Here is a 17432-nt window from a genome sequence, read left to right as displayed (position 1 = left end):
TCAGGTGCAATGTTACCTGCCCGCTCTGATTGGTCGAGTGGATCAGTTCCTCTCTCGTCATTGATTAAAAATACCCCAAAAAGTGAACATGTGACACAGAAAGTACAAATATTTGCTAATATATGTAGTAAAGTAAAACTGGAAAGTTCCCAAAATAAATCCACTCCAAGTACAGACACATGAAAAATGTGCAGTAGTTCAGTAAATGTACTCTGTTACATCCAACGACAGGTCCGATTTCTGGCCAGTGGATGAAGATGTGGGCAGATTCCAGCTGAATGAAACGCACAAGCCTGAAAGTACTCACACTTTGAAAAACTCACAGACACACACTCACATACGCACGCACACAGGCAAGGATTGTCAGGTGCACAATTGCAGATATCAGCTGAATCACACTGGGGATGGGTGAAGTGGGGAGAGGGGAGGCCGGGGTGTTATTGCACAAAGTGAAATGAGGCGGTGAAGGACACTGATGAGGGATTTCATGGCACACATTCAAGTGCAACAGCAGCGTCCCGGCAGTTCGTCCTGCCCTCCACATGATGCAGGTACAGGCGGCGTCCCCTGAGGAAACAGCCTGCATGTGACCCTCTCTCCGTGGTCGCTGAAACGTGCACCAATGCAGTTTCCTGACTGATGAGATGCACACGTTGTTTGTTCAGGGAGTAGATCCAACCCGAGATCTGGGTCAAACAGTGGTGGTGTAGTTTGTTTAATCATGCTGGCTGCAGCAGATGGGTGGGGTGATACTTGTACAGCGCATCATTAAATCATTAGAGACATCAATTTAAAGAGGTCAGTGTTAGTAACTAATGAGTCAATTGCCAGAAGTAAATGAGCTGTATGAGGAATACACTGCATCACAGGCTGCAGATTAAGGTGAAGGTAAGTTGAAGGATTTAGTGTAAGGTCAATTAAATTACACTGAACAGAGAGGCTGTGTTGTCTGTGTGTAAAATATAACACATGTCTTGGGCCAACTCGATATATGCTGTGCAAAACTTTGAGCAAAATCTAATCTTGGCGTTAAATGACAAAATCAATAATCTCCTGTCACCTTATTTTTCTGGCTATTGTCTTTTGTGGATAGATAGATAGATAGATGATAGATAGATAGATAGATAGATAGATAGATAGATAGATAGATAGATAGATAGATAGATAGATAGATAGATAGATAGATAGATAGATAGATAGATAGATAGATAGATAGATAGATAGATAGATAGATAGATGGATGGATATGGATGAATGGATGGATCTATGGATGGATAGATGGATAGATTGATGTAATAGTTGTGGTGTTGTGATATGAATAACAATTCTATAATGGCATTTACCATGGCTGTACACTTTTCCTGCTAACATAACTCACATTATATGCTGGTAAAAAGGGTAAAGTTGTTCACCCCCTGGCTGCTCACACTCATGAACTGCCCTGTAGCTTAGATTTATAATGACACAAATATTCACTGCTCAGCAAATTTGCTCTGCTCAAGTTTCAAGTTTTATTGGTCCTATGCGGTTAACACTAAGTCAACAGTACAATGAAAGCTGCTGGACAAGAAGAAACCGGTCCGCTCAGCAGTGCAATAGTTGATGCAGATGTGTGTATCAGTTCACAATTTACAAATAAAGTGCAAACAGGCAGGAAAAAGATGTGCAGAGGGTTGTTAGTCATGAGTACAAGTTTAGGAACCTGATAGCCTGTAAGGATAGATATTACCAACTATTACTCTGAGATCAAATAAAGACATAAGTGCAATTAAGTATAAGAATTTGAATGGACTTAACATTTTACATACATGGTAGATGACTAAATGAATGAGTATACCTGGGTTGCCTGTATTTTCCTGTAATCAACTTTACACTAGGTTACTGTATTAACTTTTAACACAATGAAACTTGTGTTTTGAAAAGTGCTGAGTAAATAACATCTGTTGTTTGTCCTCACAAACACACATTTGTTTTATGTTTAATTCTCTTAATTTCCTTGGGACTCTTATAAATCATGACCCCCCCGCAACAAGCACAGGTACCACTAACAATAATGCAGACATGACAGGATGTATGGAAGCAGCTATGAGGTGGTGTCCGTGACGAGTGACAAGGGAGACATATGCATCACGGCCACAGCCTTCATGTCAACTGCAATTAGGCCAATAGATGAGTGTTAAACTTTTAAACCACGGGCCACGATTCAGGACCTGAAATAGCTGGCACACCCCCTTTGCTCCAGCATCCCCTGCATGTGAAGAGCACTGGTTTTTAATTAGTTTGGATCCCAGGATAACGCACTACATTTATCATTTGGGTCCCAAGCTTAAAGTGTGTAAGCACCCCTCCCTTGGTGGGTAATAAAAGTCAAAGCAATGTCAAGTGGAGCCTATTTCTGAGAGTCAAAACTTTCAGATATGCTCTTCCAGCTTATTTTATTTTATCTTATTATTAATTTATGCTATCTTATCTTATCTTATTTTATTATATTGATTTTTCCTTTTGTTGTGCTCACTCCCTGCATTTCCTCTTACAATCCTAGAGTGACAGAGACCATCTTTGAGAAATATTTATTTGACTTGTTTTTTGCATTTTAATTGGGTCCATGACTACAATGCAGCCAGACAAGGCACTCTGGCTTCACTTATGGGGAACTGTGATGCCATCCATCTTTAAATAGAGTCAATGGGTTTGTCATGTGAACGTAAATTTCACATTTGGACATTAAGGTTAAACTTCGCTGCTTCAAAATATCTCCAGAATTTGAAGAGGAGAAAACAGAGCAAATACAAATCCCCTCAACTATTCACTCAACAACCAGTGATTCTCAGAGACACTTAACAGGGTGGCGCCCTAAATCCTCTCTCATTAACAGTCCGTCAGGACTCCGCTTGAAAGGGCTACCTGTTGTCTGTGTGTTTTCCAATTATAGTTTTCTCCTGAGTAAGCATACATTAGGTGAATCATCATGAACGGCTGTCTGCCAGAGCCGGCTGGAACGCAGTGTATTATTTCAGCATCAGTGTATAATTCAGGCTGAGAGTGAGAGAGGGGAGAGAGCGAGGCCATAAACTTAATGGGTTTGTTCACTCAATAAAGCGACTTGTATGACTTGGAAGCCGACCAAAATATAACATACTCAGGAGAGTCGCTGGTGTTTGTTCAGGGGCAATTTGAGAAGAGGTGAAAGTGTTTTTTCTTGAGCTCTTACTGTGTGTGTGTGTGTGTGTGTGTGTGTGTGTGTGTGTGTGTGCTTTCTCGTCTTTCTGGGGGCTGACTCACGAGGAAGGAAAACAGAGAAAAAATGTCTGAGGCACAGAATATTTCAGGGCCCACACGTCTTTACAGAAACTGACACTTGTTAAGTGAAAAGGTCACGAGTTAAGTATTTAACATGCATGTTCATTTATGAACATACAGTAAATACATGCGGGCAGCTAAAACGTGTTTATGTAAGATGTTGTGCAGTTAGGTGCACAGGGGATGCAGGTCAGTATTTCTATGAGTAATAAGTTCGTGTTAACATCTCTTCCATCATATCACAATGTTCACTGCACCCGTCAGGCTGCACATTAACATAAATAATAAATCAAGCTCCTGTCTGACTCTGCACAGACATTATTTCATCCTTGCATCATGTCTGATTGTTGTTCCAACATGCTCACTCTTTTATAGGATTTTTGGAAAGGTTCCAAACAAAGTTGAAAATATATATAGCCTTTGTTTCCTGTGTGTGTATGTGTCTGTCTCATTTCTGGGCTTTTGTGTAATCTATTTTATTATTATCATAACAAATGTATCATTGTTATGATAAAATGTTGTCATTTTAGTTTGCAGTTTGTTGTCTCGGACAGACTAAATGCTTTATCACAATTCAGAGCACACATATTTTAAAGCTTTGTGATCTGCTCGGTTTGTCCCTCTGGTCCCTGTTCAGATTTGGCATTAACATTCGTTAAGGTGATCTGATCAAAAGCTGAAAGTACAGATTTGAAATCACCCAGTGAGGACATGTTTGAAACCACATTCAGACCAGTGAAGCAGAGAATGTGAACGTCACATTTGCATCCTCCACCAAGTCAGCTGACGTCCTCTGGCCGCTCTGCAGTTTCACAATGAACCGGAAATATTTTTACTCCTCTCAGTTGAGAGGAGTAATTCCTCCCTCTGGATCCCCTTTGCATATCAATGACTTCAAGTCAAAACAAGCCCCAGATCCACCACTCTGCTGTGTGTGCATGTGTGTGTGCATGTGTGAGTGCATGTGTGTTTGTGTGTGTGTGTGTGTGTGTGTCTGGGTGTGTGTGCCTGTGTGTGTGTGCATATCTGTGAGACTGAGTGTCCGTAATCCTCTTTACATAGACTGGGAGTTAAAAGTCTGAGTGTTTCTCTGTGATCATATGCCTGGCCGGCAGAGAGAGAGTGAGAGAGAGAGAGAGAGAGAGAGAGAGAGAGAGAGAGAGAGAGAGAGAGAGAGAGAGAGAGAGAGAGTCACTTTTCCTCATGCATATCTCCACACCACAGGGCAGTGAATTCAGGACACAGAGATGGTGTGGGGCGGCCATGGCAGGTGATCAAAATGTGTAAATACAAATGAGTGCATCACTATCCCGACTGACACATGTTGAGATAGATAGATAGATAGATACTCTATCGATCCCTAGGGAAATATAGGCTTCCAGAGCATAAGAATAATAAAAGGTAAAATGAGCCTATTGACCATAATAATTATATATTAACTTATATTATTTTCTATTTATATAGATGGAATTTAAATAAATTTTGAATTATTACTTTAATTTAATGCAGTATTGTGATACTTTGGTATTTCTAGTTGGTCAGTCGCAGCTCTCACCTCCAACACTGCGCGGCGCTGTTGGCAACACGCAGCGCTGATAAACAACTTCCGGGCCGTACTTGTTTAAGACAGGAAGCGTTTCTTTGTTGTCGGAAGAGAAAGCAAGATGTCTACCATGGACGTGGATGATTTCATTCAGCAGAACCGGGCTGTGGCGGACCAGGTGGAGACGTATCGAGGCTACTGGGAGAGCGAGAAGCACTGGCTGGTGCGGAGGGACTTCATCCTGCGGAACATGAACGAGTATGAGGACGAGCAGCTGGACCAACTGCTCGCTCTGTCAATGGTGTGGGCCAACAACGTCTTCCTCGGCTGCAGGTACGTGGAGGCAAAACCCTGTTTCCACCTCCGCCCTGTTGTTATTTTCTAACCCGGAGGACACACGACCATCCACAGCTGGAGCTCCTCCGTCCAGACCGCTGCAGAGATCAGGCTAAACACTTAGCCTAGCTTAGCTGTAACCACGTTGTACATGTTTACCTTTTCAGATTCATCAACCACCTTAAAACCGAAGCTATTTCCCCTCCAACAGTCAGACATGTTCTCTGATGTTACTTGTGATACATCTCTAAACTTGGCCTGAGTGTGTTTTCAAAGATAATTTAAAGTATTTTTGTCTCATGCTTGTAACTACCGACGGGCTCTGTGCTGCCCCCTGTGTCTGTAACACGACAGTAGACTGGTGTAAACACAAAAGCTGAACCAGGAGTTTATTTGATTAAATTCAGATTTAAGAAACATTTTATTGACTCCTACATGTTCTCTACCTTGAATCACTGTAGGTATAACTACACCCATACAAACATTGTTTAATATGAAATGTCTGAGGCCAACATCAATATATTTAAGTTCTAGAAAATCAGTTAAATTTTTAAAATAACCACCAAAACAGTATGAAGGATCACTTATAGATTCCATATGATCTAGGCTTTCAACTGATGCATTATTTTACACATTACCACTTCGGCTGAATTCTTCCTTGAACGTGCTGTCACGGAATTGGTGATTCTGTCCAATAAAGCTGAATAGTTTGGGCTTTTTGTCTGAGAAATAAATGAAAACAATGTATTGTTATAATAATATGAAGGTTGCTGAATTAATGTCGGTCTTATCTCTCTAATGGCAGGTATAGCACAGAGCTCCTGGAGAAAGTGAAGGAAATGGCTGAAGGCATCGAGGTGGAGGACGCACCAGTGTTCAAGACAAGAGATGAGATTATGAAGGCGCAACAGGTGAGGCAGTGGAAACACACACACACCTAAACACACACAAATGTGGATAACAGTAAAATATTCATTGTGTATTTCTCTCCTGTTGTAGGGTCGATGACCAGCTCATCTCTTCACATTATGCCAGCAGAAATCTGATGGGACTCAGCTGTCAGACCAAATGTCAATAATGGTTTAGAATTGTTTAAACGGATATTGATATGTTATTCTCATTAACTGCTTCTTTTTTTTTTTTAAATCATACTTCTCTTATAGTGCTGTTTTTATATCTATTCAGATGCAGAACGGCAATGGATTTTGTCCTCTCGTCTCTCTCTGGAACAGAATAAATAACTGGTTTTCTTACTATGTGATTGTATTTCTCTTTCCTCTCCTAAAGACTATGAACGAGCATCATAATTCGGGGGTTTCACATATGCTGCAAGTTTATAAACGATCTAGGGCAAAACTCTCCACATCACCTACATTTCATGTAAAACTTGAACTCAAGAGGTCCAGTGAGAAAGATTTAGATGAAAGATCTATCGAAAGAATTTTAAATAATACTAGTTGATGGTAACGATGTCATTTATATGAACACCGAATATAAACAAAGGTTTTGCATGAATTTTCTGAATTAAGTGAAATGTGTCCCACACTGATTCTTGTAAGGTGTCAGAAGCCAAGGCTGGAAACTACTGGGTGGTTTTTAAAGCATTTTAAATCATCCAGTATCTAAAATCCAAAATTATAAATAACCGTAAGGCTGTCAAATATATGTAGTAAAGTAGAAAATACAATGGTTTCCATGAAATGTGTATCTAAAGCAGCATAGAATGACAGACAATAGTTTTTCCATCTTCTTTGTGTGCTTAGTTCCTCATGGGAATGAGCAGGCAGTACGCCTCTGCGCAGGATGTGTGCACCTAAATAAAAAAATTTGATTAAATTAAATAACAGAAAATAAATGTAAACTAAATTTTCACCTAATTTTCTGCAAATTTTGCTAAGCATTTGAGCATGTCAAAGCCCTCAAGTCAATTTATTTGCCTGAAAAATAATAATCCTTACGATTTCAATAGTGCCTCACTCTGTCAGTGCTCGTTTTCAGTGCTCTAAATTATAGAAATTGTTTTATTTACCCTAGAATGGGCCTTTTATTGAAATACTTTTAAATTATGGGGGTTCCTCTCTTATTAAGGGAGGCCTCCATGTTTCTTGTAATAGCCCAGACTGGACAAACACCTTTTGAGATTTTATGAAAACTGAATGTTGCCACAGGTTCTTCATGCACGGAAGGGGAGCATGAGATGGGGTTTGTTCAGCTGCAACATGTAACTTAACCACGTTGTCACTAAACTCTACACACTGCAACTTTAATAGAATAGAATTCAAACAGCCAAAATAAATCAAGAGCAGAACCAGCCTCAAAGTCTGAAAAATGTGTTTTATTACGTTTATACAGCATATTGTTATAAGTATACATTTTTTTGCTTAATTCACAATTTTTATAACATATCCCATCTGCTTATTAGGTGATATAAGTCACTAACCACAATATGACCTGTACTGTCTCAGAAAAGTGAAGCTGTTTCATGGTGACGGTTTTCCAGGAATTATTTAGCTGGAACTGGGCGAGGTGAATTCATGAACTTGTACTCAAGTGGTCTTTTAACTGGGCATCACATACGAGTAAAACAAATGCGGGCTTGAGACGCCAACTTCAGGGAAGCAGTTGATGTCGTGCTGTGGAAGCAGGGGCGGGGTCCAACTGCATGCGAGTGAGCTCTTCTCTGCAGCAGTCCAACGTATGATGCATCAGGCGGCACTGCTTGTGTCCTAATGTTTGTTCATTTACATGTCAGCTGTGTCATTTATAAATAGGATTGAAAGACGCTTGAACTCAGGCAGACATCACCGCTGAAACAAGTTGTTTGCGTATGTGTGGTGAGTGAAAACTAGAGAAGCAGCTGGGCACCGGCAGGAGAATACCTGTTGGGAGGAGGAACTGAGAAGCTATTGATGTTCTTACCTTCAATTTTCTTAAACCATGAACTAATTTAATGTGCATCATAGAAAATATGCAGGAAAGAACTGAGAACATATAGAACAACCAACGTGTCTGTCTGCCATCTTGGAAGTTCTGGCCAAATCAGCGATGACCGAACCATCATGATGTGGATTTCCTTATTTCGCAGCCTCCTATACTCTGTCGATATAAATTGAAAACGTATTGGATCAACTGAAAATTAAAATGTTGATTCAAACATTTCCAGCCTTTTCCCCATTGACCCTGATCTCCTCTGTAGCATCTGCATTCAAACCTCATCCTGTCAAGTTCTGGTGTTTATATCTACTTTCTCAATACACTCCCTCTCTGGTCATATAATTGATACAAATTAGAAAGCTCGGAGCTGGCTTGCAAAGGAGCCATGATTCATCAGCGCAGAGGGACACTTGGCACAGTTGCAGCCTGTGACGTCTGTGAGCCCAAACCTACAGAGTCTAAAAATAATAAAGAGATATGCTCAGAACAGATAAGCCATTGTTCTTCTTTTATCAGCTGCATCTGTGGCTAACTTGAAAGATAAAAAAATAAAATAAAAAAAAGGCATTTTCTAGGTTCTTCCATGACTTTCAAAATATGCTGATTTGGCTCTTTTCCCAAAACAGCCATGTGGTACCCACCAGCAGACGTTACAGAAGAAAACGGGAAGAAAATAAATCTGTAAAACTCAAAACAGTCCAACTAAATCCAAACAAACAACAAAGATATATTACAAATTCTGTTAGCAATAACTTATTTCACATCATGCATTAAAAAAAAAAAAAAAATTAAGAACAAGTAACACAAACAAAAAGGTGGATTTCCCTCCCTCGTTTTCCTCTAATGTATTGGCAAGCAAGTGAATGTCCATTCTGGTTTGGGTGTCCTCTCGAGTTTCTTTTTCAGGGTGGCACTTGAGTTCTTCTGATATAGTTGTTTTTTTTGATGCAGTAAAAAAAAAAAAAAAAAAAAAAAGAGAGACTGAAGTACTGGGATGACGACAAGACGGTGATGGAGAGGAAGAAGCAGAGTGCCACAGAAGCTCAGACGTCCACCCAGCTTTGCTCCACGATGGCTGTCACCCTCTTCTCGTATTCCCTCTTGTTTTCCTGATAGAGCTGCGCGGCCTGACTGTTGGCCGGACTGTTTGGGTTTGGCTCGTCCAGCAACGACTGTGGGAAGTAACGCGTGTGATGAAGATATCCACTTTTCACACTCACAACTGCAGTCAAAGTAACTGAAATATACACAGTTTGTGTGAGAGCAGTCTAATCCACCAACCTGGATGGAGGTGAGTATGGACGACACATCATATGTGGGGCTCCAGCGATTCTGAAGGATGTCTAAACATATACTGCCATCTGCGTAAACTGGAAAACAGAGAGACGACACAATCAAGCTTCAGACGACAGATCAACATCAGAGCACAACGCTGTCTCATATCGCCAACTTCATTTCATGGACAACAATAATCTTACTATTGAATTTATTCTGAATAAGACATTCATATTCAGGATTTCATGTTACAGTGTGAGTCATGTCGACATTATGTCTTCTACATCATACGTTCAAAAACCCCAACCTGAAATAGTTTAATGCTCGATGCTCCTGTATTTACAGTTGAGTGTTTTCTCTCTAATTTTGCAAATGCTTCAGCCCCTTGTTTGATTTCCATTTTGTTTACACTTGAACCAAGAACTATGTGTGAGTACTTCGATTTTTGCTTATTCCGAGTATGACCTTATTTAGGGTAAGGTTATCTAAACATACAGTTTACATGTCAGTGTCTCATTCAGACTATTGTCTTAATCAGGTTACTATCACAATATTGTCATGTGTCAAATTTGCCTGAGATAAATATTTTCCCATTTGCTAAAGTTTGTTTAAAATGTTCCAGCTAAACATTTACAAATTCACTTTGTGCCCACAATGCATATGACCACATGAGCCAGTGATCGAAAGCAATCAAACTATATAACAAGCACAACTTGGAAAAAGAACTGCAATCACAGCTGCAATGCATTTTAAATGCCAATAAATAATTTTAACACAAACTCACAAATTGGTTTTCAAGTGGACTTCACGGTCAGCCTGGTGTGACCTACTTAAAACTATTATAATGAATAAGAGGAAGTGGTTTGAATGAGGAGGAAAGGAGGAACTTTCAGCCTCCAGATAATAGAGGCACACACTGTGCAGTGTTCCAAGTCCGGGCATCTTGCACCTCATACACAGCTAAATGTCAACTGTCGATGATGGGCTTGAATTAAGTGGGGGAAGATGTTCTGTTCCATTTGCAAAGGCATCTTTTAAAAATCAGTGAGCGGCCGCATCTCTTACCATTTGGGTGAAACATTCTGGACACAAACCGAACTGTGGGAGGTTTGTTCGGGTACTCCTCTGAAAACTCTATCAGAAGCTTAAACGTTCCTGCGGTGACACAGAGGGGTGGAGAGAGAGAAGGTGAGAGAGACCTCAAGATTGTGCCAGGGCGTGCACAGACATAATTTTGTGAGGAGAACACAGGCGTGAAAGATCGAGGAGGTCACACAATGCGAAAGAAATAATTACGTTACTAAAAATAGCAGCGGCTCGACCAGAAAGAGAAGCTAATCCCTCACTGATGTGCAGACGTCCACTGCTGGCAGGAGGGAGAATAACAAGGTGGGAGAGGTCTAACCCAGTCAGCACTTCTCATGTACAGCCTCAGTCATAATACAAGCTGGAGAATTGGGTGTTTGTGCACAGACATTAGTGTGTCATGTATTTAATGTTTTACACGGCAAAACTGCAAGTTTGTCACTATATGAACACTCTTAATGAATGTTCAGCTATTCATGTACACATTTAAGTAATTACTTCAAAGAATTGAGGATTAGAGATTTATACAGGTCAAGGCAAACAAAACGTTTTGACCCACACGGTGCTTAGTCATATTAATTGCTTCAGTGCACTCTTACAAGACACTCCCTAGTAGGCTGTTATATATGGATTGAATGCAGCAGTGCAACATTGCAGGAGAGATTAAAAATCAATTAAAGCAAACCCAGAGCTTGAATTAACCTGCCCCTACTGGGTGCGCACTTTACGGACAAGATATAACAAAACAGAGAACTTACCATCTTCGAATGGTGTTCCCACAGGCCTGCCGAAGGTGAAGAGACAGAAATGAAATTATTTACACATCCATATATTCCCCACTGCTACCAATAAGGCACTTGTTTGTAGAAAACATCACCATTATCATTTCTATCATCCACACAGACACCTGAGACTTTGTTTACTCAGCTCCGCACATTCACAAAGTCTGTGTGAAGCTGCCAATTAAAACAGCTGCCTTCTCGTTTTACATTTCCAACAGCTTTCACTTTGACTTTGAACGGTGCTGGGGAACTATTAGCAAGTGTTTTTATTTACGATTTATGTGCATATGTCCAGTTTCCTTCTTGTTGCGTTTGAAAATTACCTTCAGCAGTCCAATTTGCTTGTGTTGTTCATGTTTTTATTACTTCTCACATCGACATTTGGATTTCATCACCTCAGTATGAAACTCTCCACCTATTCTTACTTTAACAAAAGCATGTATTTTTAGGATTCTACTTTTAAATGCACCTCAGAATTAAAAAACAGGCTTGAGAAAAGTCACCCTTTTGTTTTGATCTGAGCTTCCTTCCTTCCTACCCTTTCCTCTGAACCCTAACCTCAACAGGGCCTGTTCTTTCATCAGACACCCGCCGAGGCTACATGCTGATTTTTCCATAATGCTCTCTTCCACAATGGTGGCCATGATCAGACAGCTGTTCAAAATGCACAACATGGAGAACAAGAATGTGACGCGCCGGGTCAGAGGGGGGACTCTGCGCATCCCAATCCCAGTGGCACAGGAAAGACAATAGGGCAGAGTCTGATTTAGAGCATGACTCACCCAAAGATAACAGCGTTCCAAAGCATAATGTTGTTCTCTGACGGTGCTCCGCTCACACCGGTGGGAGGATCTTCTTGAAGTCTGGGTAAGATGAGAGGGAAAGAAACAATGTTAAGAGAAATACAGAGGGAGGCATGGAAAGACAAATAGCACCAAAAGATGCAGGGAAGGGGACCAAAAAAGAACCGGGGGCAGGCAACAAGATGAGGAGAAGAAAAAAAAGACGGAGAGCAATAAAAGCAAAGAGACCAAAAAAGAAAGAACAGATGGGGGAGAGAAAGAGGACAGAGAGAGAGAGACTGTGACGTCTTTAATTACAGTACCACCTCGACTGCAGGATAATTATCAGTCAAAACAAACTGCTGAATCAACATGGCTTCAGTGCGCAGCCAGGCTTACAGGATCAACAGTGCAGGGTCCATCTGGCTGTCAGTCACAGATGTCAGTTAGCATAAGCTACTCCACTTAACACTGCACCACTGCACCACCAAAAGCACCAAAAGCCCCGGTTCACTGAGCTGACCTTCACCTCAAATGACTTCCAACGCTGTCATGAGCAGAAATGGGAATAAACCACAGATTAACATTAAGAGGAACCACCCTGATGTTTTTTGGGGTTATCCATTTGCTGAATGAGGACCAGCTCATCAAAGTTCAGGAACATACATTGTCTCTTCTTGAGGAGAAACAAAATAGGGTGCAGACACTGGTGTGTTTGGAATAAATAACCCTAACCCTTTATTATCACAAAAAGTTGGTGATCATCTTCGATTTACCACACCTTCAAATCAATAAGTGAATGCTTTTGGAAGTTCTATTTTCTATGTGTAGTCAGTTCAGAAGCACACCATGCATTGGTCTTTATTTTGAAATGTTATAACCTTGATAATCATCACAAAATAACCACTGCTGGATCTTTCATTAAAGAAAATAAGAATTTGCTTCCAGCTCCGCATGGAGAGCTCCTCCGGTTTGTTTGATTGACAAGTGATCTCTGTAAAGTGCTGTGCAAAAACACCATAGCAACAAATACCTAGCAACAGAGACATCAACAATTCACAACAGATGTCGCAGGTCAACATTTTGAATTAAGCTTCAGACAACAACCACTTTGTCAGACCACTGGTCAGTGTAGACGATCTAAAAACAGGTTTCTGAGCGCACAACACAAGTAACTGCGGTGTTCAGTAGAGAAAACTAAAACGTGCATGTTGGCTCCTGTGCCAGAACACATACTGGCCATGGAAGGGTCACTTCAGATCACAGACACATGTAGGTCAAGTCCGGAATCACCACAGACTGTTCAGGGCCTGGCATAAAAGCTGGTTTAATAAGAGCTTACAGCTATAAAACAAGGTAGGCTGATTTGTGTGTCTGTGAAGATCCATGTCCAAGTCCCTGGCTGCAGACAGACCCACTGCAATTAACCTAATTTACTGTAATCTGCCTGAGCTCTCTGCTGGTGGACTGATGCTCCACTAAACTTCCCCATTCTACATCGACCCACAGTTACTTTCTTTACTCAGAAACTAGTGATACCTGAGGTGTCTGCAGAGGGTGGATAAGTCATAGTTTATAAGAATACAATTGATAAGTACATAGCCTAAGGTCTGTAAGAAGTCAGTTGATTAAGATCAAACTACCTGGGTAACAGAATGACAACACTTTGCGTTTAATTGTTCTTATGTAGCTTTAAGAATACAACATTGTTAGGGTTATTATTAAAATGAATCCTCACAAATAAGGCTGAATAAAAAGAAAGTGGAGGTACATAAGTGTGAGGTGGCGATTGCTGGTTTCACCAGGTTTATCACTTCTTCAAATAAGCCTGGAGAAGGAATTTACATCTTGCTTTACTGGATGTAAAATGAGAACCAATGTTTTTGGAGCTGTTCATTCAGAGGAAACTTTTAAGCAGTATAGGTTTAGCAGTTAATTTATTGATCCAAATCCTCTGTACGGTTAAAGATTCAGTGTGTAATATTTAGGTGAAAAGGATATATTGGGAGAGATTAAATAAAAAATAATCCTAGAGATGTTTTCATTAGTGTGTTTCCTCTAAATTTTAGTTTACTTTCCTCTAGTATGGGCCGTTTATATTTAAATACTTCACATTTGCATCTACGGAGGCTGCCATGTTTTTTTATGGTAGTCCAAACTAAACACCTTTTGAGTTTTTATGACAACTGAAGGCTACCACATGTTCTCCTACGTTTGTAAGGAGAGGGTGAGGGGTACTCAGCTGCCACATGTAACTTCACCACTAGATGTCACTAGATTCTACACAAGGAACCTTTAAACAACAACGTCCCAAGTGCTGATCCAAATAATCACACAGAGTTGTTGCTGTTCAAACAACGACAGAGCATCAAACCTGCAGCATAACACTGGGCTGAGGACAGTCTGCCTCGGTGTGGACACACATGGTGATCATGAATGTTACAGTTCCCCACCTGGGGACTGGCTCATCCTCCCCACCCCTGGTTCAACGGCTGTTATTGGTGGAGCTTGTCTTAGAATATTTGTTTACACTGATAGGTGTGTGTGTGCACCAAACACACATACTGTGCGGTGCAGGGCATATAGGGCAAGGTGTCTTATTGTAAATATTGTTGTTTTATGTCCAATTGTTGCTTTTTGTTGTATGTACAGTGCACCAACCACACCAAGGCAATTTCCTTTGTGTGGGCAAATATAATTGGGAAATTAAAGAATTCTGAATCTGATCAAATTGGGGGTGGTAGGTATTGAAAAGGAGCCTCTTAAGTCTCATGAAAACATAATCTTCGTCTTCACGGCTGTTTGACATCATTCAAATTAAACTGGCAAAGGGACCTTCCATCTATGATCATGCTTTATTAATAAAGAAGTAAACAGCAATGGGTGGTTGGCACAGCACCCGAGTTGTGCAACACCTGTGAGCCACGTTGCTGCCGCAGGAGACTGGAATCCAAGCCGCTGGGTGGCTGGATGCCTTTTAAAAACCAGCAGACACACAAACCCCACAGCTTGCAGGGCGATTCGGACGAACGCTGTCACATTTAGCCTCTGATCGGGGGCCAGTTAATCCAACACAAAGCATGTGATGACTGTTTTTTGCCCCCCCTCACCAGTTAGCCTTAAACTGCAGCTACCCCCACCCCCCAGCACAAAAACAAAGTAACCAGGAGATTTAAACAAAAACACAAAAGGGACTAACGTTATCCCCCTGGGTTGGACACACTGCACAACGCCAAACTGCCCTTTAAAGGTTTTGTTAGACATCACGAAAAACACCCAAGAAGGACTTCATCAACCCGCCACACAGCGAGACGACCCGGGTCAAAACAAACACGCTAACGTCACAACAACAGCGGTCCAAGCTTTAACGGCAATATTCTCAGCACAGAAGCCGCTAAGCTAAGCTAAGCTAGCCGACAGCTCCATCGGCTAACGCTGTGCTAGCAACACACAACCCACAGGCTGCCAAAACAAAGCGAAATCTGTCATTTCAAAACAAAGGAGAGGTTGCGGTACCTTTTAAAATCCCTCATAAGCCGTCTCCTCGCCGGGGTGGACATAATTCAAAGCCTGTTAAAATGAAAAACCCAGCGCCACAGAGGGAATACTATCCGAAACCAGATAGGGTGCCTCTTCCGCTAGTAGCCGCTTCTCTTCTTCTCTCCAAACAACTGGCTGGCGAGCTATTTATGGTGACGTCGTCGCTGTCGGTGCTGGAGGCGCTATCACAGACAGGAGGTAAGAACAAAATCAACCAGCGTCTGTGTCACTGAGGACGTGCAGGTAAAGAACACACGTTGATATGAAACTGAAAACTGAAAATAAAGTTCTCTTTCTGACGTTGCTCTCACATCAAGACATTCTAGAAGTATCTCTATCTATTTGTTAATGATCTTATTTTATTTTGAAAATGTCCATTATTGCGGGGAAGTGTGGTATTTGATTTACTTGATTACCTAAAAAAAAGATTCTTTTTTTTCTGAGAGATGTTGAACAATATTTAAACTAACTTTAACTCTTAACTGTGCAATATCCACTGTGCTTAATAAGAAGAATAAGATAATTTTATCTTTATTAGTCCCACAATGGGGACATTTGCAGTGATACAGCAGCAAGAGTCAAAAAGACATCAGCAAGTATTAAGTAACACGCAATACTTAAGTGTAAGGAATATAAAAAAACGTGTTAGATGTTCATCTCTCTGTGCAATATCAAAAGTAAATGTGTAAACCATGCACTGTAAATATCCTCACACTGCACATAGTCCCTGTCTTCACACTGTATATATTAGTTTAATTACATTTTTATATTTTTCTATATTTCTACATTTTTATGTTGTTACATGTTACTTATTACAGCTGTACTTGCTGATGTCTATTTTGACTCTTGCGGCTGTAATACTGCTAATTTCTCCATAGTGGGACAAATAAAGGATTATCTTAATTTATCTTATTTCCAAATGATCTCACAAAAAGCCTATTCAAACTTTGAATATCTTTAAATTCTACAGGATATTTATATGATTTATATGTATATTGCACAGCACCCCTGGGCTAGATGTTTGTATGTTCATCTATGCTTGCTTTTTGTTCTGTTCCTCTTTAAACGTTGATCAAAGGAAAGTCCGCAATGTCCTGGTTTGAGATGTGGAATAGACATCAACTTGTTTGGAAGGAGGGGTTGAGGTGAGGGGTATTCAGCTGCAGCATTCAACTTCACCACTAGATGTCACTAAATTCTACACACTGAACCTTTAAGGCAGAATTTAATATCATGCAACAAGTATCATAACATCTTTCTCATATGGGCTAATAATCTCATGATGCTCAATGCATTTTATCTATCTATCTATCTATCTATCTATCTATCTATCTATCTATCTATCTATCTATCTATCTATCTATCTATCTATCTATCTTCCATTATTTTATTATTATATTATCTCCATAATCCCATAACATTCTTGAAGGTATTATTAGGAAATATACCTCATGACTAACAGTAGACAGCCATAGCCACTCATATAAAGAGATATATAGCGTATATATGTATAGGGACATAATTATCAACTGTGTCTGTTGTCATTGTAACAACATCATTAATTGTCTTATTTTAGGAATGCACAAGCAGCGAGTGTAAGCGTCTTTGCAAGTTCATCAAAATGAGAACACCTCTTCAGCACTGAAAGCTATATTTGTACTTCTGCCTTACTCTGTCTTTTTTATTTGCTGTCTTTCCCGAATGAAATCAAGATCACTGCAAACATTTCCAGATGTGAAAAAGAATCCCGGTGTAGAGTGAGCAATGTCATCAGTTTGTGGATGTGGGTAGAGACCAGCCTGTCTCTTACTGAGGATGCAGCCTTGTCATCCACCTGATACAATCACACAACTT

The 17432-nt window shown here is 40.4% G+C and overlaps 2 protein-coding genes across 3 annotated transcripts; one reads left to right on the top strand and one right to left on the bottom strand.

Annotated features, from left to right (window-relative positions):
- The first annotated feature begins 4921 nt into the window (after positions 1–4921).
- On the top strand, positions 4922–6435 carry cdkn2aipnl (CDKN2A interacting protein N-terminal like). 2 transcript variants are annotated; one of them, XR_009924181.1, is made up of 4 exons: positions 4922–5176; positions 5985–6090; positions 6179–6249; positions 6365–6435. XR_009924181.1 is itself a non-coding variant. In XM_062405406.1 (3 exons), the coding sequence occupies exons 1-3, from the start codon at positions 4965–4967 to the stop codon at positions 6185–6187; spliced, it is 327 nt and encodes a 108-aa protein (XP_062261390.1). In that variant the 5' UTR covers positions 4923–4964; the 3' UTR covers positions 6188–6435. The 2 variants fall into 2 exon arrangements, 1 of the variants encoding a protein (XP_062261390.1); XM_062405406.1 differs by having other exon boundaries at positions 4923–5176; positions 6179–6435.
- A 1058-nt stretch (positions 6436–7493) lies between these two features.
- ube2b (ubiquitin-conjugating enzyme E2B (RAD6 homolog)) lies at positions 7494–15721 on the bottom strand. Its single transcript, XM_062406146.1, has 6 exons — positions 15555–15721; positions 12039–12119; positions 11233–11258; positions 10454–10543; positions 9395–9483; positions 7494–9285 (listed from the first exon to the last, which is right to left on the bottom strand). The coding sequence occupies exons 1-6, from the start codon at positions 15596–15598 to the stop codon at positions 9157–9159; spliced, it is 459 nt and encodes a 152-aa protein (XP_062262130.1). The 5' UTR covers positions 15599–15721; the 3' UTR covers positions 7494–9156.
- Between the last annotated feature and the right edge of the window lie 1711 nt (positions 15722–17432).

Source organism: Platichthys flesus, chromosome 15 (genome assembly GCF_949316205.1).
Source record: "Platichthys flesus chromosome 15, fPlaFle2.1, whole genome shotgun sequence".
Lineage (NCBI taxonomy): Eukaryota > Metazoa > Chordata > Actinopteri > Pleuronectiformes > Pleuronectidae > Platichthys > Platichthys flesus.
Note: the sequence above shows the minus strand (reverse complement) of the source record. Positions and strands in the feature narration are given on the sequence as shown.